The 23198-nt window shown below is 37.9% G+C and overlaps 1 protein-coding gene across 1 annotated transcript in view; it reads left to right on the top strand.

The window, feature by feature from the left end:
* ZNF800 (zinc finger protein 800) overlaps positions 1-22918 on the top strand; it is a gene marked incomplete at both ends in the record, with an annotated part of 49065 nt that extends 26147 nt beyond the window's left edge. The window contains one exon of the mRNA XM_079710889.1: positions 22732-22918. Coding sequence (XP_079567015.1) covers positions 22732-22918 — 187 coding nt within the window. The remainder of the gene's footprint in view (positions 1-22731) is intronic.
* Between the last annotated feature and the right edge of the window lie 280 nt (positions 22919-23198).

Below are 23198 nucleotides of genomic sequence, written 5' to 3'. Positions count from 1 at the left end.
CCAGCCTTTTCCTTTCTGCTTTACTTGTTAAATACTGTAGGGAAGAAAGAGAAATATCCTGATGTTGGTGGAGGAGAGCCCAATTGCTGCAGTTCCCTTACTCCACTCACCTGTTTCCACAGGACCTTTCACATACAGTTTGTCTCTACTGTCGTAACTTTAGAGCCACAGAGCAGGAATTTAGGAGGGGTCATCAAGGGTTCCAAGGACTGTAAAAATATTTCATCTGGGTCATAGAGAAAAAAACAGCATTATGTCAGGACTTGTCTAAATTAGAAGGGCCTAGAGAGATTAAGAATATTTTATCATAATAGCCAAATTAATGGATCATGGGAAACATAGGAGTTAGAGACTAAACTAGGACCAGTTAAGTAGAATGAACAAGTAAGTGATTAGAAATTCCTTGTTCTTCCTATTCCTTTCTGGTCTTCATCCTTTTTGGTTTTATTTTGACTCGTGAGGTTTGTCATCTCAGAGGATCAGGCTTGAGGGTCTTGAGAAGAGGCCTAAGAAATTTGTGCCAGAAGCTTTTCTACACACAGGCTGTATAAGCAAGTATTTATAGTACTTTTTGTTGTCGTTGGGGGGAGTAGTGAAGCAGGTAAAGAACCATCAGAAACTCCTTATTTTATATTAAGACCTATTTCTGGCTACAAATTATATCCACTTTTGCTGCAATTTGATCAATTGAGAGTTCTATAGAATTCAAATCATCTTCCTTCCTGAAGATAACCTTTTATTCCTAAATTTGGTGGAAGAGGAGAAACAGTAAAAGGTATGGCTTGCGCTTCAACTTCTTAAGTTTGTATAGTGCAAGCAAAAGCTGGATGAAGTATAGCTGACACTAAGCAGGTGTTTTTGGTTTTGTTTTGTTTTTTTCTGGCCATGCTGCCCAGCTTGTGGGATTTTAGTTCCCCGATCAGGGATCGAACCCTGGCCTTCAGCAGTGAGAGTACAGAGTTCTAGCCACTGGACTGCCAGGGAATTCCCTAAGCAGGTGTTTATTATAACATGCAGATATACCTTGCATGCACAATAACCATTTTGGCGATTCATGTCTCTTTCCCCTCCTCTTTACTCCCTACTTCATGAAGGAAACCTTGAATGTATACATTCTTGAACAATATATAAATTATCCATCCTTAATTTTTAGCCTAGTTTTATATATATATATATATATATATATATATATATATATATATATAAAAGCCAAATTTTCGGTTGACACAGATTGCTTGTATTGTTGAAAAGTACCTTCACATTTTTTTAGGAATATGTATTACATTGCCTTATGGTCAGTAGGCTGTTCTACTCAGTTTGCTTTAAAGAGCCTGTGGATGAGGTAGTGGGGAGTTTTGTGGTTTTACTACAGTTTGAGGCTGCAGGTATAGAAAGAGGCGTTTCCCAGTAGGTATTACGGCAAGTAGGTATGGAGATAGAAGCACAAGTGAATATCATTTCCTGCTGTGAAGTTGTAAAAGATTTCTTCAAATAGCATGACCACTGAAAATGAGATTTGAAATGCTTCTAAAACTTTAGAAATTAGGTCTCCAGGTTTCTTGTAGTGGCCCTTGGAAATATTCTAGTTCCTTAGTTAGGAGTTTTAGAATTTACTTTTCTAATGGAATCCTTAGATTATCAGGATTATGATTCAGACACAGTCTCGTAGTTGATCAGTGGCCGAGCTCTAAGTTAGGGGCAGCATGATGTTGGCTGTGGTGTTAGACAGAATCCTTCTGTACTCTATGCTATTCTTTTTCTCTTCTCTGACTTCAAGAGCTAGTGTAAACCTCAAGATTGAAAAGGAGTAAGGATCAGCAATCTTAAGTACGGCTGTTAGTTGTTTGGTTTCTAAGGCATTAAGCACATGTTAGACGGCAGAATAAAATGTGTTTCACTTAAAGTCACCTAAAATTATTCTGGCTTTTCTAACTTTCCAAATTCCTTCCTTCTCTCTCTCGTAATTTGTTTCTGTACCCTTTTTCTTTGACCTCAGTTCTGAGCTTCCAGCTCTTATCTTTCCTTTTTTCTCTTCTGGTTAATTAACAGATCATTAGTACCAAGATAGCTAAAACATTTTTTTGAGAAGGTAAGAGGGTGGAAAGACAGCTCATTTCTTCCTGAATCTTTATCATTCTACACTTGTCAGGTTTATTATTTATTTTGAAGCTTCTTTCTCTACATATGTTCACCACTATCATACCACAAACAGAGGGGAACTTAATGAGCACCATAGGTGCATCTGGTTCAGAAAGTGCCCGGAGTTGGAGGTTTTGCTGTTTGTGTCCACTCAGCAGAATTAATTTGCTTGATTGTGTATTTTTGAAGTCAGGGACTATGTCTTGATAATTTTGTTTAGTGCCTAGCACGTTTTCATGTATATCCAGGCACTTTAAATAAATGTTTGATAATGATGTTAAAGTAAGTAGTAGCCTTTTCCATCTGAATTATGCTGTCATATACTTTGAGGCTTTGGGTCTTACTTTCCTAAACTTTTATCATCTCAATATTGATAGATTTAATTTATTTTAGAAAGTGCCACCAGTACTAAAATGAGAGTTTATGATGATAAAGAGAATTCTTAGTATTAGTTGATAGTAATTAACATGTATAGAGTGCTTACTATATACCAAGCGCTTTGCTAATCCTTTATATGCATGATGCCCCTAATCCACCAACAACCCTTTGGAGTAAGAACTGTTCCTTCATTATGCCCACTTTACAGAATAGAAAAATTGAAACTTAGGGAAGTTCCGTGGTTTACTTAGGTTCACGTAGCTAGTGAACTATAGAATTGAGACTTGACACTAAGTCTGACCACAAAGCATGTTCCCTTAATCAGTGCACCTTATATTTGCAGATTTTATCATTTGCAAAGTACAATCACTACGTTACTTGTTGGCAGTTTGGTGTAATGATCTGGAGCTAGATTCGTTGGTGAAATTTTTGTATCCACCAATTATTTCCTGTGTGACCTTGGGCAAGTTAAGTTACTTAAGCATTCTGTATCCTAGTCAACCTCATTTATAAAATGAGAATAATATTTCTTACCTGATAGGGTTGTTCTGAGGAGAAAATGAAAAATACATGTAAAACAGGGTGGTCCTTGTCATGTTACAATAAATGTTAGATATGATTACTATAAGTAATTTTCACAGTATAAATGTGCAATTTTTTATTACCTTGTAAAGTTAAGTTTAAATGGAAATGGGTGCATTAGAAGAGAGTTTATTGCTACGCATCAGATTTTAACTGCTGCTTTTGTGTTTAATTGGGAAATGAGGACAACCAACTATATTATTATTTGCCACCAGTTTTCTTCTAAGCAGCTATTACTGGTTTATCATTCCTACTCAAGTTTTTCATTTATCTTGAAAAGGTATTAGGTAGTTTTAAGCACATTCATTGTAAGTTAGGCTTTGTTTTTATCATTACTCCTTAGGACAACCCATCTGTCTTAAAATTCTCTTAGTATCTGTTCTATCACACTATTTTGGTTTTGGTCATGTGTAAAATACTGACATGGAGCAAATATTAACTGAGTAACATAGTTGAAATATTTCTATGAAACTAAAGTAGATATGCATTACTATTTGAAAGCAAGCATTTGGTTGTGGAAAGAGTGGATTCTTCAGCAGAGCATGATTTGGGCTAAGTCAGGAATTTCTTTGGTGAATGTGTCATGAAGAAATAAGAAGAAATGGTACTTTTCATAAGTCTTGCCAATGGTAGGCATTAGTGACAGTACTCCACATTTCAGTTGAGGCCCAAGTACTGTTAACTTACCTACCAACAGGGCTTACCCGCACATCTCCCTGTTCTTGATCTTGTTTTTTTTAACCATAAGATGATGATTTTAGAAATTTTTGTGTCTAGGGTTAATTTGCAGCACCAGAGAACCTTTGTCCCTAGGTTTGGATGAACTTTCATATCTTGATCTGCAGATCAAGTGCTGGGGTCCCAACACCTGGGTTGTGTGGTTTCTTAATGATTCTGATACTCAAATTCTTATGTCAGGTATCTGAGCATGTTTCTGGCACACAAAACATTGTAATGTTCAAACAGTAGAATGAGGTGGTTGAAAAAAATAGGCAACCCAAAACAAACAAAAAAAACACTTTGAATGCTTGAGCAATAATGACTTGCAGCCTATCTGGGTGTCCTGCTCCTGTATAATCTGGTAACACTTTCAATGCAAGAGCATGTAATAATGTTATGTTCAGAGGAGAAATTATTACACCAAAATGAACCCTAAATGCATAGAACTCTCTTTACAACCCAGGTTTTGAATATTAGTTAAATTAGCTCTGAGAAATGGAACTGTGGCTTTTAGTCAGGCTTTCTTTCTAAGCTGTGCAAAAATATATTTTTTAAAACTTTGAGACTCTTCTTGGCTAAATCGATGGTTTGGTAGACCTAAACCCCAAAGTACTGGTTGTGTCTGGTAGTTTTTATTTTGGATGGGAAGAGAAAGTGAGGAATAGTTTTCTTCTAAGAAAAAATAATAGCCAAATACTAGGCACATTGTGTGCACAAGTGATTGGATTACATGAAAAAAAATTAACTTTTAAGGAAAAGATTTTTATGTAGTGTTCTTGGATTTTTGTCATATAAGTTGTTAGGGTCGTTCTGTGTAAGCTTCTGCAGGAGAGTGGCCATGCCATTTTCATGCCTTTTGCTCATTAGATATTTACTGAGTTCCTTGGAATCCAACATGCTGGACATTTGTAGATGTTTGAGACTTTCTGAGCCTTATTCTCCTTTTCTGTGAATGGTCAGCCTTTGAGGACATAAGGTAGGCTCATGGGGCTGTCATAAAGATAGAGGGAACACACTTAGTGAAATTCGTGAGTCATCTTCAATATTTATATCCTCAAGTTAAACTTTCCTCAAAACGTTTTCATGATTTTCCAATTTGCCCTTTCTTTGCCTGGCTGTCTTGACTAGCCAGCTGTTGTTTCTTATGATTGTAAGTGAACACAATCACTTAGTTACCATGAAATTTGGATACAAAGACACACCAGAGGAAGAAACTTTCCAAGGAAATGGTTTTGTTGCTGTAACTGTCCTGGATCTCTTTTCAGTTTCTAAGTGTATAATTGTAATGATATAAATTGTTAATTTTTAAGGTTTAAGATACTTCTTTGAAGGTCATTTCTTTCTAAAACAGTTAACTAGAGCTAAAGAACACAGTGTCTTCAAACCACAGATTCTACAAGATGGAAGTAAGACCCACAGTACTTGGATTACCAGTCACCACCCAGCTTGCCATGCCATCTCATTGCAGGTGTGTGAGTGCATGTGTGCCCGTGATAGAGCATCGTGCTATGCTCTTGCTGCTGCTGCCGCTGCTGCGAGTGCAGGGTTTTAGTTGGTCTGTAGCTGGTCAAGAGAGGTTCGTTAGAGAGTGCTGTGTGGGGAACTAAGACAGAAGGGGCCAGGCCTTAAGGGAACCTAGCAGTAACTGTACAAACTGGCTTCACCATATGGATTTCAACCAGTTAAAGAAGCCGGAAAAAATAACGCAACTCTAGGGACTGGGTGTTGCCTTCTTAGCAGCAGGAGTATGGCTTCTCTGCTGCTATTAGCCCTTCTCAGACTCTGCTTTTTTTTTTTTTTTTTTTTAACATCTTTATTGGAGTATAATTGCTTTACAATGCTATGTTAGTTTCTGCTTTATAACAAAGTGAATCAGCTCTACATATACATATATCCCCATATCCCCTCCCTCTTGTGTCTCCCTCCCACCCTCCCTATCCCAGCCCTCTAGGTGGTCACAAAGCACTGAGCTGATCTCCCTGTGCTATGCGGTTGCTTAACCACTAACTATTTTACATTTGGTAGTGTATATGTGTCCATGCCACTCTCTCACTTTGTCCCAGCTTACCCTTCCCCCTCCCCGTGTCAGACTCTGCTTTTACTTTAAAACAAAAAGACTAATTATGTCATTTGATATCTTCTCAGTGTGGTTATATAACTGCCTTATTTTTTCCACTGCTTGCCTCTTCTGTGTCTTTCAGGTATTTTCTTTCTCCATATAGCTTGAATTTAGACTTCTGTAAGAGAAAATCTGATTGGTTCAGTTAGGTGCATTCTTGTTGGGCAAATCTCCCATGCTAGGCCTCTTTGTAGGTTGCTGGCCATAGGTTGCTCTTCAGAGGTTGGCTGTTCCTGGGACAGGTGCTCTCTGTGGGTCCTGTCGTTGGTGATCATAGCAGCAGAGTCAGTGCCATAAAATGTGGCCCTGGACCCAGTAAGAGGAATCTTTTGGTGCCAGTCTTTTAAAAGAGGGATCTGGATAGTTCTAGAGTGTACTAATCTTTCCAGTACACATCATTTTCTTTCATTTTAAAGGTGATAGAATTAAAGGTAACCTGTGGGCTTGACTGTTCGTCAGTGCAACACCAACGATCCTTTCCATACTGAGAAAATGTGGGGAAGAGTTTTCTAATCAGCATCTGCAGTTTCTTTTCTGAACTGCCTGGTGCTGTTTCCATCTTTGGCTTTGTAGATTCATAGATAGCCTGAAGTTTTCACTCAAAAAGAGCCATTACATTTCCTGTAACAGCATATTAGGCCATTCTGTCAGTTGCTGTGATTTTCCAGACACCCACAATTACGCTGCACAATTTGAGTTGGTGATTTAGTGAATCCTTAAAGTGTTGCTTCTGCTCTTCTTGTATTTTCCGCACTTGGACTTACTCTGCAATAGCTGCTTTATATCGTCTCATTCATTCCTTCAACGACAGGCACTACTGAGTGAGCATCATGTGTCTGGCACCATTCCATTCTTCTGGGAAAACAGAATCACACAGTGGTTAAAGCATAGATTTTTAAGAATCATGCATACCTGAGTTCAAGTCATGGCTCCTTTACTTACTAACTGTGTAGGTTGGGCAGTTACTTAGTTTTTCTAAGCTTCAATTTTCTTGTCTGTATAATGATGGTATTAGAAAATGCGGTGTAGGTCAGTTTATTGTGGGAATTTATAAAAGTTTAATGATATATTGTATGTAATATACTTAGCACAACGCCTGGCTCAAGAGCTCAATAAATATGTATTAATACTGTTACAGTGATCACTAAAATTGCTATCAGTTTGCTGCCAAAATACTTTCTGGCACTTGCCGAATAGTTTCTGGTTATCTTGCTTTGCCATTTGATGTTCGTTGCCTTTTTGTTGGTATTAATCCAGCCATTTAAGGAAAAGTCAGATGTAACGTCTGTGATAAAGCCAAGATGGACAGCAGTTTATTAAGTTAGAACATATTATTTTATGGGTACTTAACCTGCTGCCGTTTTTGGCAGCACCTTTTGCTAATTGTTCAAGAATTTGTTGAACTTTTTATGATGTAATTGTGCTTCCTTGTGATTAATGTCTTATAGAACAATGCATAGTTTTGAGTAGCAAAACTCAGAACAGCTTTCAGTTTTATTATGATTATTTTTTGCAAAAATTAGGCTATGGGTACAAGCACATATTCTGAGTTTATAAGCAAGAATTATGTCTTCTCTTTGTATCACTAATGCCTCACAATGTACCTGGCATAAAACAGCTAGGAGAATGTGGAAAGAAAGGAAGAAGGAAAGCAGCAACATTACATCAGTTATCTTCAGGCTTATATTAGTCCACAATATGTCTTTGCTTTTAAGCTTCTTTTCCCATTACCTGATCTTCTAATCTGTATAGCTTCTCTACCTGTGAATTCCTCTTCGTTTCTATTGCTGATGGCTTCTGTTTCCTGACTTTTTAATTTAGCCTCCTAGCTTCCGCCATTGCTAACAAGTAGTGGTGACAGGTTCAAATTCATGGGAGTGCTGTACTGAATGTATACCCTGATAAATAATCCATAATCAGTTATACACTGTATGGGTGTACATTTAGTGATTTTTTGATAATTTTTTTTTAAGACTTACCTTTAATTCATCCCTATTCAATTCTATGAAATGCATCTCACATTTCACTTTCATATTCCACTCCCAGATCTAAACAAACTAAGCATACAATTGTTGATTGCCTCTTCTGTCATTTGTGTAATCTTAGGAATTAGAATTATTTCATTTATCCAGTTCTCACATTGCTACTTCAGAACTCTTACACTGCCCTTAAAGCCTCCAGTCCTATTTTGCTTCCTTGATAAGAGGCAGCCTTGGCTATATCATGACAAAAGGTAGAAGACATTTCTTTATGCTCCCCTTCTGCATCACAGTTATTTTGTCTTCGGTTTCTTCTTTGGTTCTTTGAAGGAAGAAGTCCAAGTCCAACACTTCTACTGTTGCCAGTCTTCTTCCTCAGACCTTCCTCCAACCGTCCTCTCCTTCCTCCTCCTCATCTCTGTCTCCCTTTCCACAAACTTCTCCCCTCAGCCTACAAACATGCTCAAATTCCTTTCAGCCAAAAAGTAAACTTCCCCTCCAGACTACCTTCAGTCTGGTTACTGCCATCTGTTCCTCCTTCCTTTCACTGTTAAACTTCATGTCCTCTCATCATACTGTGCTTTAGCACTAATTTCACTATACTGTAATTGTCTATTTTGTTGTCTCCTTTCTCCATTAAGCTCTTAGGAGACCTGTGCCTTGGTCACCATTGATTTCCCAGTGCCTAGGGTAGTTCCTGGTACGTGGTAGGCATTCAATAAATATTTGTTGAATGAATGAGCAATATTGAGCCATGCCTATACCATTCACATGTGAACCATATAGTTTTTCCCTACCCCTTCATTTCTATTGAGAGTTCACTTGAAGGCCATCAGTGACCACAGAAATGCTAAATCTAGTGCCTTCTTGTTTCCCATCATGCTTGAACTCTCTACGACCATTAATGCTTACAAAAATGTACCTTTCCAAGATTTTCATGGTTACTTGTATCTGGGTCACTTTGGGCTGGTCTCAGCATGGTATTGCATCCAAAAGAAACAGACAAGCTTCCAAATCTTTGGAAAATAATGAACTTTTTACTATTTTACAGAAATCTAAGGAGATAGAAAGGTACAATTACGTTAAGCTCAGCAAGCTTCATACAAGTTCTCTTTACCCGTCTCTTCCCAGATCCTCGTACAGCTTGGCAGCTTCCCTCAATCTCCCTTCTGTAACATTTCCCCCAGAATCTTCTGTAAACTTCCTACCAAAACCTCTTGTCTGCTTTTTTCATCTTCTGGTTCTCTTATTTTCTCTAAGAATAACTTTGTTCTTTCCAATTTAAATCACTTTAGCCTCTCAGCTTCTTCCAGTTCTTTTCTATAACCTGTTATCCTGTTCAGCATTCCAAAAGTCTAGGGAGCATTCTCTTGATTTCATCTGGTTTGTCCTTACCAATTTTCTTTGCATGATTTTACTTAATTTTAGAGCCTTAGATCAGACACTATCTTCTCCAGTGAGTATTTCTTGATCTCGTAGGTTTGGCTGGGTTTCCCCCTTGTGTGTTTCTGTAGTGCCCCATCTATAACTATATTGAATTTATCTATTTGTGTCTCTCCCCATAGTTTGTAAGCATCTTGAGGACTCCTATCTTTTCTTTATACCCCTAGCATCTAGCACAGTACCTGGAACATGGTGGATGTTGATAAATGTTGATAAATATTTCTTGAACTGATGGTCCTGTGAACTCTGATCCTTCCTCTCTTGCCACTGACTTTTATTTTGTTTCTAGGTCTTTAAGTATGATCAGAGTCTCCTTTCTCCTTTTTCTTTTCTTTTTTTAATACTCTTACTGATTCCTCCACTCCTAAAGCATCTGTGAAGATGACCTCAGACCTATTTTCTAGCCTAGTGATTCTGATTATTAGACCATTTGTTTTCAAAGTTACATGTCAGACATCTCCACATGGATATTTCTCCATATCTTACCAGCAACGGAAACTCAGTAAGCCAAACTTACCTTCTTTTTAAAGTTGCTCCTCCTTTATGTGTTCCCTGTTTCGATTATTCACACTCCTACCTTCTTGGTTACCTAGGCTAATTAGAATCCTAGGAAATACCTTGACTTCTTTCTCTCTCTTACACTCTTTACCTTATCAGTGATCAATGCCTGTTCATCCTGCAATTCAGTGTTTCTCACATTTGGGTCCTCCTTGCCATCTCCACCTTTAGTTAGGACTATCTCTTATTTACACTACTGCAATAATCTGTTAACTGACCTCCTCTCTAATCTGTCTTCCATGCTGCTGTCAGAACTACCTTCCTAAAACACAGATCTGTTGTTACTATAGGTTCATTGCTTGACTAACTTACTCATTGTCAGGTCTCAGCTTAAATGTCACTTCTAAAGACAATCTAGAGTAGTCTCCCTTATAGTTCTGTTTTGTGTTCCTTTCCATATTGTCATCGAATACAGTTTTTAGTTATGTTTATATTTGTGCATTGATTTGTTTAATGTCTGTCTTCCCACTGGAGAGATTTATGTAACAGACTGGGGAGAGTTATGTAGACCCTGTGCCTAGCACAATGCTTGGGACATAGTAGTCCTTAAAAAGTATTTGTTGAATGAGTGGATCGATAATAGATAGCTTATCAGTATAGGAAAACAGGAGATAACAAAGGCAGAAAAGTTAGGGGGTCCTAGAATCTTCCTACATTTTCACAGACATGGGTCTGTAGTTCCGGCCTTTCTGAAATAGTAATGGGCTTCTCCCTTCTGTCGTTGCATTTATTTCCCTAAGGATGAGAGTCAACAATTATATTACCCCACACTCACATTAATGCTGATGTGACTATAGTTGATTGGGGGCTGTAGGGTAGTGGCAGCTAGATTTGTTGACCTGTTGTTAATACATAGGTGGTACCCTAGCCATGCAGACAAACAGGTATTTGCTAAGTTGACTTAACCCAGATTCCTTTTTAGCCTCTTGAGTGATGCAGGCCTTTGTACCACATGTTAATTAATGTGTTTATTACTTGTAGGACTAGTTGTGTTTGACATGAGGAATTTATTTGCCTTTTAAAGATTAAAGATTTTAATTTAGCAAACTTTTGTTGAATGGAAAATGAAAAAATTATTTAAAAATATTATCTAGAAACAGATTAGTGAGTAATAAGCAAATTAATCTCCCCCTCCCTGTGGAGCTGCTCAGGTTTCAAAAGTCAGAATTTCATCAATATTCTTGAGATTTCACTGTCTTAGGTTGACTCACTTCATCCATTCAGTAGACATTTTGAGCTCCTGCTTTGTGTGAGGCACTTAGTTAGGTGCTAGGGTTACAGAGATAAGAAATGCAGTTCCTCTTCTCAAATACTGTGAAAGAAGAACATGTTATAAGGATACACAGAAGTGGAATATTAAGGCACACTGAGGGTTTAGTGAAGGCTTTTCATCATTCATTCATTCATTTTTAAGTTGAGTTTTGAAAGAGTTAGCTAGGCAGACAAACTTTCCAGGTAGGTACAGAGGACATGAGACCACATGTAGACCAAGGGAAGGAATTATAGCCGAATCAAGAAAGGTCTTATATACCAAGTGAGTAGTTTGAATCATATTTTCAAAATTAGGAGTAGCTGTTGAAGGATTTTAAGCCAGGGGCATCTGATAGCATTGAGAAGACTGAATTGGAGATGGGATAAGGGTAAGATTTGTGGTGGGGAAATCAAACAGAAACCAGTTTCAGAAATTTAAAAAGTGATAAGGACCTAATTTTAGGTAGTGGCACTGAGGCTATGGAGATGGATACAGATACTATAATTATTTCAGAAGTGGAATTTCTGAAGTGGAGTTGAAGATGGCATCTAGTTTGGGCCTTCTGGTTGGGCAGGTAGGTGGTACCATTCTTCAAGGTACGGATTAATTTGCTTATTACTCACAGGAGGAGGAACACTTTTCTGGGGAAATGTTGAATTAAAGTTTAGACATGTTGAGTTTGAGGTGCTTGTGGGACATCATATTGGAGATGCTTAGTGTGAGTAGGATATACAGACTAGAGGTCAGGAGAGAGACTGCGCAGGGGCTGGAGATTTAGGGATCATTCGTGTACCTGTGGTGGTTGAAAACGTAGAGATTATTGGCAAGAATAGAGTCAACATACCATACTAATTCTCACGTTCTTTTGGTTTATTTTACAGTTTAGGTCAGTGCCTTCCTATTTCAGTTTTTCATTTGGAAAATGATGTTTAGCTAGCACTGGTTCTCCTCCCCACTGCCACTCCCCACCCCCATTGCCACGTATGAAATCTATAATATAGCATGTATTTGATACTACTTTAAGAAGTGCTAGATAATTAAATTGTAATAGTATTAGGCAATGTGAACTAATCCGTCTTGTATTTTGAGGGCCTTTTCAAAAATCTGAAAGACCTATTTTTAAAAGATTATTTCTTTAAAAAGGAAATATCCTATTTTTAAAAATAAAACAATCAGGGGCTTCCCTGGTGGCGCAGTGGTTGAGAGTCCGCCTGCCGATGCAGGGGACACGGGTTCGTGCCCCGGTCCGGGAAGATCCCACATGCCGCGAAGCGGCTGGGCCCGTGAGCCGCTCCGCAACGGGAGAGGCCACAGCAGTGAGAGGCCCGCGTATCACCAAAAAAAAAAAATAATAAAAAAAAATAAATAAAATAAAATAAAACAATCAGTGTTCTTGGACTGAAGAAGATGTGTTTGTTGACTCCCATGGCTTTGGTCTATCCAAGAGTTGTTTGTGACTTAGTCCCTACGTCTCTGACTAAGGCAGGAACTATTTCTGAAAACTGGGAGGAAGCCATCTGGGTAAACTAATAGAATCTGACATAATCCATATGATAAACTTAAGTAATTTAGTATCCATAGCCAGATTCTGAGGGCAAAAATATGCTATTAAACATTGAACAGATTATTGAAATAAATTACAGTAATTTTACTTTGCCAAGCTGCACTATTTGGACTGGTGAATATTTAAAATAACAATGAAATGAAAACTAGGCCCTGCATTGTCCTGTATGTTCCTGTGGTCCGCACTGGTTTCTCTTTCTTTTTACCTCCTTCCTGAAGGGAGAACCTAACAATAAAACTTCAGGTCTTGCCATCTAGCTAACCACTAGAGTTCAAGTAGAGATTTTTGTCTTCTTGGAACTGAAATGAAGCAGCCTATTTACCCTGCCCTGGCCAGTGTATACTTAGGAGGGTATGCAGAATGACTTTTAAGAAGTCAGTCCTGCTTGGGATCGAAACCAGTGATTTAATACTGAAAGTGTAGGTCTGTACACCATTTAAGCTATCCAACTTTTGATTAACTTCTAAAATCTGCCTTTAAAGGGAAGAATTCCCAGGAGACTGTGTGTCAGGTTTCAATAGAGCAGATTTTATGGATGAGTTATGAACCTTAAAATGGAAGTCAGTAATAGAAAAGCTGACAGACTTGAACTAGAAGAGAAGAGGATAACTATAATAAAACAACATTTTATTATAATCTTATAATCTATAGTAAAATGAGAAAAAAACTTTAAAGTTTTCTGTTTTAATGCTTTGAAAATGGTTTCATTTTCTTGTTATTTGAACTTTAAATTAATCAACAATAGACATCAGCATAAACCTAACAGCCATGTCAAAATAACACAGGGCACATTGCTATAGCACAGAATTATTTTAAATCATAAACTTTTAACTAATACCTGTTTCAGATCTTCCTTTTTAAATAAATTTGTTTCTAAACATTGATTTTTCCCTCCCCCCAGCAAGCCTCTGTATACTCATTCTCACCTCAGTAAATCACTAAGAGATTACTAAAAAAAGGTAATATGTGTATTTAGGTGTTTGAAGGATTGTAACAAAAATGAATGGTAGAGTAGAATTTTAGAATTTATATTTTCTGCACTGAGGACTTCATTTGTTTAATAACCTTCTTTATATTTGTTGATATTCTTTCTTGCCCTGTGCCAACATTTTAGAGATAAATTTTGTTTAGAAATTTCTTACAAGATCTATCAGTATGTTACCAATAACAACACACACACACACACTCATACACACACACACGCACGCTCTTTATTCATAAGATAATACCTTGAATATGTATCTTGCCAAAAGTTATTACATGGTTCTATATTATTCCTTTAGCTTCACAAGATTACTAGATTGTTGAGAGAGAGGTTAGTTTTTTTGACATTTTTTTCATGTAGTAAAACACACAGTACTCTTTCATCAAGCAGACCCAACTCACAGTCTTTTTTTTTTTTTTTTTTTTTGCGGTACGTGGGCCTCTCACTGTTGTGGCCTCTCCCCTTGCGGAGCACAGGCTCCGGACGCGCAGGCTCAGCGGCCATGGCTCACGGGCCCAGCCGCTCCGCGGCATGTGGGATCTTCCCAGACCGGGGCACGAACCCGTGTCCCCTGCATCGGCAGGCGGACTCTCAACCACTGCGCCACCAGGGAAGCCCCACAGTCTTAATCAATGGAAAGGTAGAACCGGCACCTCTTGATTTCCTCGTTTTTTTGTATTTTGGGTGGAGCTGACTCTTTTTTTTTTTTTTTGGAGCTGACTCTTGAGTATGAAGGTTGTGATAGGAAATAATACTAGGTACTTGCAAGAAAATACTGGAAGAGAAAATACTGCCAAGCTTCCTGTATAGGTATGATTTTCTCATACTTCAGAGCCCTGCCCTATTAAAAGTTGTATCTAGATGCATATTAATCTTATATTTGAGCCTGTTCAGTCACTTTTGATATACCTCTATCATGTCATCACTCCTGTGAAGTATTCTATCAAGAAAACTTGGCAACCCCATATTTGAAAAATAATTTCTAACATTTTTTTTGCCAAGTTACTATTTAAAATCAAACTGTGACTAAAACTAAATTTATCATCCTACTACCAGCACTGATTCCCCTTGCTGACTTTATTTTGTCCATGCTACCATCATCATTTTGCATATCACACAGATTTAAAGTGCCGTTTCTTCTATGAATCTGTTCTTGGTAGCACCAACCCATGGTGACCTCTTCCTCTGATGAACTCACATTTACCAGTTTTTTTCACTTTTATCCTTTGTGTTATTTATGCATTATTATTTAATTACAGTGTCCCCATGATTAGACTGTAAGCCCTCTGAGTCTCAAGACTAACAGTTTTGCTCTACAGCATGTAAGGTCATGAATGAATGGATCATCAGGCCTGTCCCCATTTTCTGTTCTCCAGATGTCAGTATCCTCTTCATGTCCTGTTTTTACTGGTCTAAACCTTCTATTGCTCTACCCTTGGCTACCCTGCCTGGTCTGCTAGTATCTTGTGTTTATGAAGATTATGGATGATTTTTTAGGAGGTTCTTGGGCTAATTTTAGGGGAATACAGGGGTGATTTTTCAACTTTTTCCTTACCCAGGATCCATTTTTAAACTCTACCACAAGATTCTACCTCTTTATAATTATTTTTAATATTTACTCATGTATCAAAATATGTTTTGAGAGTCTGTATCTTAGAAGCAATAGTTTGTGTGTGTGTGTGTGTGTGTGTGTATAAAGAGGACTAGCCAGATTATTTATTTATTTATTTATTATTTATTTATTAATTGGCTGCGGCTTGTGGGATCTCAGTTCCCCAACCAGGGATTGAACCCAGGCCACAGCAGTGAAAGCCCGGAATCCTAACTAACTAAGCCATCAGGGAACTCCCAGGACTAACCAGATTTTTTACTTTTGATACAGAATAAAAACAAAGAAACATTATCAAGTTCACAAACATGAATTTTCTTCCCAGATTCTTTTGCTTACTATGCTGCTTTTGTAGCCTGGTGGGAACAGAGCAGGCAGAGTATAAATAATTATAATATCATGTATGTAAGTCACTGCAAAGTAAGGCTTATAGTTATTTTATTTAGCCATCTGGTATATACATTTTGTATATACCTTCTTTTGAGCCAAAATTCTGTTGAATTGTAGATGGGAACTATAGAGATGTAGTATAACCTCATTTTAAAATGGAGAAAATTGAGGTAAGTGACTGCACAAGGTCAGTGAAGAAGTCAGAAATAGAGACCAGCTATCTCTTAAAGATTATTTTAGTAGGTAATAACATGTACATGTTAACAAAATTAAACAGTACAAAGAGATGTACTGTGAAAGGTAAGTTTTCTTCCCACCCCATCTCTTGGTTTTCTCATTCTCTTCCCCAGAGTTAAGAAGTTAGTTTCCAGTTTCTTAGGCTTTTGAGATCTGTTTTATGTATATATAATCATATAAATGTATATATTCCCCTTCACGCAAATGGTAGCATACTATACCATACCTTGTTTTTTTTTTTCACTTTTTAACATTATGTCTGAAAATTGTAGAACACAGATGTTTTTATCCCTTGGTCCATGAACTTTCCATTTTACTTTACTACCTATCATTTAGACAACCAGTTTTTGTTAATGTGAACAAAGTGTTAAATTATTCTTTGCTTCTGGCATATTGTATTGGGTACCTCATGTGCAACATAATGTGGTATTTCACATTTCTTTCAGAAAGAGAGCATGGTCATGGATTTATTTTATGATGAATGCTAAAGTGAAATGTACATAATAATTATTACTATTAGTTACCAAAAATAGCTGATTGGGATATTTTCTTTAATATATGAAAAAGAAATGGCAGGTGAAATTTTCAGGGAAATCATTTACTTTTAAACTTGTGTAAAAACTTGTATGTACAAAGCAGTTTAATATCTTAGTGCCAGTGATAAGCAGTGGTGTTATAAATATTAAGCCACAAATGTTTATTTTCTAATCTCCAACCTCATATGCAAATCAGAAAAAAATTTTCATTTCTCAAAACAGGTTTTAACTATGTGTTTTAATCTTCTTGAGATGACTCATGGTCATCTGTATAAAAATATACCCTTAATTTTGATCATTCAGGGTTTATTTTGGCTAGCTTCTCTGTCAGTGCAATTATTGCTTTATTTTTCAGAGGTTAATGGGGCCTATTAAAACTGCTTGATTTTAGATCTTTTGGACCAGACTATATCACAAAAGACAAATCCATTAAAAAAAATGTGGACCATACCAAATGTCCATGATAAGAGTCATAGAGGCCAAGTACTTATATTTGAATTTTACTTTAGATAATTAGTAATCCTGCATTCTCCCTAAAGATGGCAGTACTTCTCCATGTATCATTTACTGAGTAATTCTGTTTGAAAATAGTATTAATTATAACTCCATTATTGATTGGAAAAAAGTTAATCAGACTAAAAGTATATTTTCATAATATCACAATAGTTAAAATTCAGTAGTAGAACAAATTGTATCCTTGAGGTTCATAGTATTAGTGCAACTTTTATGTGTGTTATCCTTGACCCTGGACACAGGGTCTTAATGGTTCTTACTACATTCTGACTTTGGAATTCTTGATGTGACATCATGAACTCAAGTCTTGTCAAGAATTGTAATAAGTCACGTTAGGACCTTGCTGCATTTATATAGTTCTCTCGCCTCTAGAGGTATCATCAGAAAACAAAAACTGACAAAAAACCCCAAACAGAAACAAAACCCCTAAGTAACTGCATATCGTGCATATTTGTGGACATGAGAAATGTTTTAATCTTTATTCTTTGGTAAAAGTTTATATGTCCAAGTTCTACTCGAACTTTTTCTTTTTTGCTTAGGTGACTAATTCTTTTAATAAATGAAATAATTACTTACTGGTGCCATAAAAAAACAAACCAAAAAAAAAAAAAAACCACACAAATCTTCAGCCTTCTCTGCTGTAGAAACTAAGCTCTAAATTCACAAGATAGTGCTCTGGAACATGGAGAAACAACTCTATATCTTGTTCCTCCATTTTCCATTATTCCTGTTTCGAATTAAATGGTTCTTCCTTGTGTGCATGTGTTTGAAATCACGTGGCATTGTAGTTTGAAGATGGTGAACAGCAAGACAGAGGGCAGGCTAGCCTCCCCGCTAGGCCTCACAAGTAACTTTCACATGGTTGCTACTTTCTAAGGCTGGCCCTATTGGTTCATCTAGGGCCATTACTGGTTCACCTAGCAAGATGACTAGGTGCTTGAGGACTGTGTCACTCTAACCAGCCTCATAGATACTGGTGTATAAATACCACAATACTACTTTTTAAATTTGTCATGAGATGTATCAGGGACACTGGCTTCTCATGTTTATGGTTCAGTGTATTTTCTCCCAGTAGGCAAATATACTAAATTATAATGAGAAGGTTTCTTGATGAGCATTGAATCAGCTCTTAGTGACCAGTACCAGCAAGCTCTGGTAGTGTGATACATTCATCTTTCCCATAGGAATATACTTGCCACTCAGACTAGATATTCGTCAATTTTCAGAGAATCCTTTCTAGTAGACCAGGATGCAGACAGATGGCCAACTTTTGCTTTCTTGATTTCTTTTCTTACAGGTAATATAGACTGTCTCCTTTAGCACATTTTTTTCCCCATTAGAGTTTAATAAAATTGCACCAATGTATGTAAAACACTTAGCCCAATGCCTGGCATACAGTAAATAAATGATAACTAATATTAATAAATATAACTGGTGTTAAGTTCAGGTTACCTTGGTACTTGTAATGTCAAAGACAGTCTTTTAAAGGGCCATTTCTTTAGATGACTGATCAATCTCATCTTTCACATTTTGAGCTATTTTCATTGTTTAATTCCAGATTCTTTTAACTCAATTGCATTTATCATTCATGTTGAATCTCTTTTGGCTCTGCATGATTTTGCTACCATTTTGTTGAGATTTTGATACTTTTAAAATTTAAGTTTCTTGCTCCAAAATACCCCATTCCCCACAGTTCTTCCATCTGTAATGTGAATCTGTTGGAAGAGATAATCTTCAAGTTACTGCTCAGCTCTAGGATATAGGTAATTTTATATCTTATTTGAGTAGATGATGTCGGTTGTAGGCCTTTCCATCTAATCAGCTTACCTTAATTTCAAATCTGCTTAACTTCTTTCTCATAGAGTGTAAAGTTATTTTGAAAATGGTCTGAATCCTTAGAATAGCAGGTGGCCATGGAACTGGGAGGCAATGATTGAACAATCCAGGGGTAGAGGTATGATGGTGGTAAATTCACCAGTCGATGGCATTACCGATCTGGTGAACACACACTTGACAAGTCAAACTTCTTGTGTGAAAATGAGTACAGAAAGGAATAATTGAGATGAGTTGATCTGTCACTCGGGCAACAATAAGCATTGTTGTCAGTCTTCTCCTCTCCATCCATCTGGGGATAAGTTATTCTTTTAAGAATGGCAAAATAGGTTTAGGAAAACAGTGGAGAAATTGCTACAGCTCTTTCTGGTGTTTGTAAAAATACAGGTTATGGTGCATTTTTGAAGCTGGTGGTCTCATAACCACACTTTGAGGACAGTCATATATAGTAAACATTGTGGGAGTTCATAAAAATGAATAGATCATTTCAGACTGCAGTAATCAGGGAAAGCTAATTAGAATGGCTGAGGGTCTTGAGGGATGGGCAGTGTTTGAATACATGAGAGGAGGGAGAAGACATTTTTTGATGGATGAAATGCCAAGAACAAAAGCATAGAGGTGGGAAATAATAGTGTATGTTAGGGGAGTGGAGAGTCAAGTAGTTTGGCACAAAGTTTCTTAAATATGGCCCATGAAAGAGAATTGAGGCATTGTTTGTCAAATGATATCATTCATTCCAGGGCTGGAAAAAAAATGGGCGCCATGCCATTTCCGTTCATCATGCAACTGGATAACACTATTGATGGCTCTCAGTGCATCAAGCTTCACGTTTTTGTGGGCTCTCTGGTGTCATCAACAAAGAATTTCATTTTAGGACTCTTTTTGGAAACTGGAAAGGCTGTCAGTATCTTCAAAATAATATTTCTCCCTCTCTCTCTGATAATTATTCAGATGGCAGGAAAAAATGATAGCACTCTGAGGTCATATGTACACCTGTGATGTCAGGCATACATCATGGTTTTCCTGCTTTGATGAGGGATAGCCACATGTCACTGTGCCTCATTACTTTCCATGTCAGCAGCTGTCACCACCTTTCCAAGAGGTATTGCCAAGAAATGGGAACAGAACATGATGTTTTTCTCTACTAGACAGAAAGAAGTGTGCTGCCTTTCCAGAGGTCTTAATTGAACTTGAAGGCAGAGGAAATAATGTGACTTGACTTCAACTTGAAAGCCTTAGAGGAATTTAGTGTTCTAGTACACAGGCTACCTTAACCTGACAAAGCATTCTATGAAATTCTGCTTTGGTTCTGTGTACCTTTGTGAGTCAAGGATTTCAACAATTGTTGCCATGGAGAAAAAGTTACAATTGATTATCAAAGATTGTGTGTTGCATCAAAGTCCATATTACAATTTCAACTCAAGCCAAATCTCAGATTTACTACTAAGCAGTTAGAATTTTAAAATTTCTTTCAGGAAGTCACCATTTTTCTTTCATGAAAAATAACAATGTGAGGGAGGGATTCCTTTCTTTGTAAATATTTGTTTTTGTATATTGCTTATGTTGAAGAAATCAGTTTCTAGTGCAGTGAAATAAAGTATATGGTGTATGCATTTCTCTGCATGCTTCTGGAGGACAAAGTCCATTTCTAAGCAGAATCTCGGACTATTCTTTGATTCCCCTAAAAGGTTAAGAACTAATAACTTTGCTAGTGGGGAGACAATGGGACGCTCTGGATGAATTTGAACAAAGGAATGACAGGAAATTAGAAAGTGCTCATTTGAAGGATATGAGAAGGAAAACTTTGGCAGGACTGCAGCGTGATTTAGGGATTCAGATTAGCCTTAGGGTTGGAGTTATCTGAATAATCTGAAGGTAATTTTCTAGATAGAGCTTCTCAAAGGAATTTCATGTCTTTTTTTTTTTTTTTGGTTCTTATTGTCTGAGCACAGTGCCTGAGACATAATAGGCACTCAAAAATGTTGAATTAAATTGAAATTGCTGTATGGACACGATACAGCAAATGAAAGTTAGATGATAGCACCCCAAAAACGTTCTTCTGTCTTATCTGAATTTAATACTGTTACGTTAAATCATTTGGTGTAAAATAAGGGTTTTGGAGAGACACTGCTTTATAAAAACCTCATGCACACTTTTTGTTTGAGCAGTTGGTTAACGCAAAGTTTTGGCCACTTAGGATTTGTTCTTTTTGTATATTTTATTTCTGATAATTTTTTTTACTACAGGTATGTCTCTAGACATGATCATTTTATCCAGTACCTGCAGAGGGAAGGAAACTTGCAGGATGGTGTGGTTGATTAGGTCATCATCTGTTTAAGCAGCATTCCAATAAACATCTAAGTTTGGATTTACTCATCATTAAGGAAAATCAGTCTGACAACTGTGAGGTCACTTTGGCTTAAAATATCATTGGAACTTATGTATTAAATGGATCTTCTATCACTTTAATAACAAAGCCCTGGAATCCCATCCCTACATTACATTAGTATGATTTTATTGTCATCGTACACATTTTTCTGGAACAAGGTTTAGCAAAACAGATTCCCTTGGTATTAATGAGTGCGAAAAATTTAAATTTGTTATGACTGGAAGACCAAGATGTAAAGTTTAGACTCTCGTTTATTGCAGTATTTTAGTTTTGCTCCCACTAAGTTCTTTCAAGTTAAAGAGCAAATTATTGAATACATTGTGAAAACACTGGTATTATCTAAAACATTTGTTCCAAAAGTATGGTAATTTTTTTTCGGAAAACTTCGTGTTCCCAAGTCTGTGGAGATTACAAATCAAATTAGGTTCGTTAGCAGCCCAGAAAGCTTTCTTTTTTTTCTTCCTGAAGTAGAAATGCTTAATAGAGTAAAATAAGGTATAACTTCACAGAAGACAGTGGTTTTGATTAACTGCATAACGTTTAAGGCATAAACTGCTCTGAAATACTGTGATTTACTCAGAACTACTGAGGAAGATAAACTACTTCTGTGGACCATTCATTCATTCTTAAAATCTTTTGATGTCCACCACTTTGCTATACAATATAAAATATAATTTTGAAATGGTAGAAAGTTAGAATGGGTACATAAGAATGGACTAAAATGCCTTTTATTAAGTTACTTCAATTTTTTATTATAAAGATATACTTACTGTATACAATTTGGGAAATACATAAATAAAGATTACCTGCAGCCTCATCACCTGAAGATAACCACTTAACATTTTGGAGTGTTTCTCTCCATTATTTTATACATGTGTGGTGTGTTGTGTGTGTATACACATGTACGCACATAAAGTATACACACATCCCACCACTACAAATGGGGACGAACCTAAGTTTTTTCATTCTATCTAGTATACGTTTCCATATGAATAGTTATATCCCAGCATTATTTTAATAGCAGGTTAGTATCAACTATAAGAGAAAGACTATAATCGTATTTTTGGATATAGGATATTCCCGGTTTCTCCTTAAATTTTTTTTCCATTTTCTTTGCCTGTTGTTTATTGCTGTTACAGATACTGCACTGAATACCCCATATGAAATTTTTGCATGTGTTCATAATTACTCCTTAAGGGAAAACTCTAAAATTAGAATTTCTGGGTCAAAAAGTATTTAAAAATTTAAGGGTTTTGGTACATTTCCTTAAATTGCTAAAAACGTGTATAATGACACTTCAATTGGATGCTGTTTTCCTCTGATCAACACAGGTTTATCTCCTGTGTTTACGTGACAGACAACCTGTTGGGCGGAAATGGCATCGCGCCGAGTTTGGGTTGGCGGCTCCTTGATTAGCTGGGAGGCGCCGGCGCGTTCGGCCCGTTTCTAACCGCCGTGTCTTTGTCTCTCTCCCTGGGGACCGCTGCCGCCCGTGCGGGCCGAAGCCTCGGGAAGCCGTCGCCCCGCAGCGCCGCCGCCCTGCGCCCGGCCGCCCCGGGGAGCCGCTGCCCTCTCGCGGGCGCCGTCACCACGCGCCAGGCCGCCGCCAGCTGCCGCGCCAAGCTCCGCGGCGGCGCCGCCCGGGAGCGCCAGCACGCCGCCCGCGGCCTGGGGAAGCCCGCGCCCCCGTGAGCGCCGCCGCCCGGCCGCCGGCGGACGCCGCCGCGCCCGGCACAGCCCAGTACCTCAAGCCTCGCCCGTCGCGCCTCTCCTCCCCGCCGCACCCGCCGCACCCGCCGGAGCTCTCGCGAAGTCCACTCGGGCGTCGGCGATCTCCCTGGGGTCCTCAGCCATCGCAGACCTGCCGTCCCCCCGCGCTTTACCGAACTCTGTCCCACGCAGCCCCTCAGGCGGACCGTGTGCCTTAGGGCCGGCGGGTGGGGAGGAAGGCCTCCCTGCTAGTCGCTGCTAC

The sequence above is a fragment of the Hyperoodon ampullatus genome, assembly GCF_949752795.1.
Source record: "Hyperoodon ampullatus genome assembly, chromosome: 9".
In the NCBI taxonomy this organism is placed as follows: Eukaryota; Metazoa; Chordata; class Mammalia; order Artiodactyla; family Ziphiidae; genus Hyperoodon; species Hyperoodon ampullatus.
This window is presented reverse-complemented; position numbering and strand designations above follow the sequence as displayed.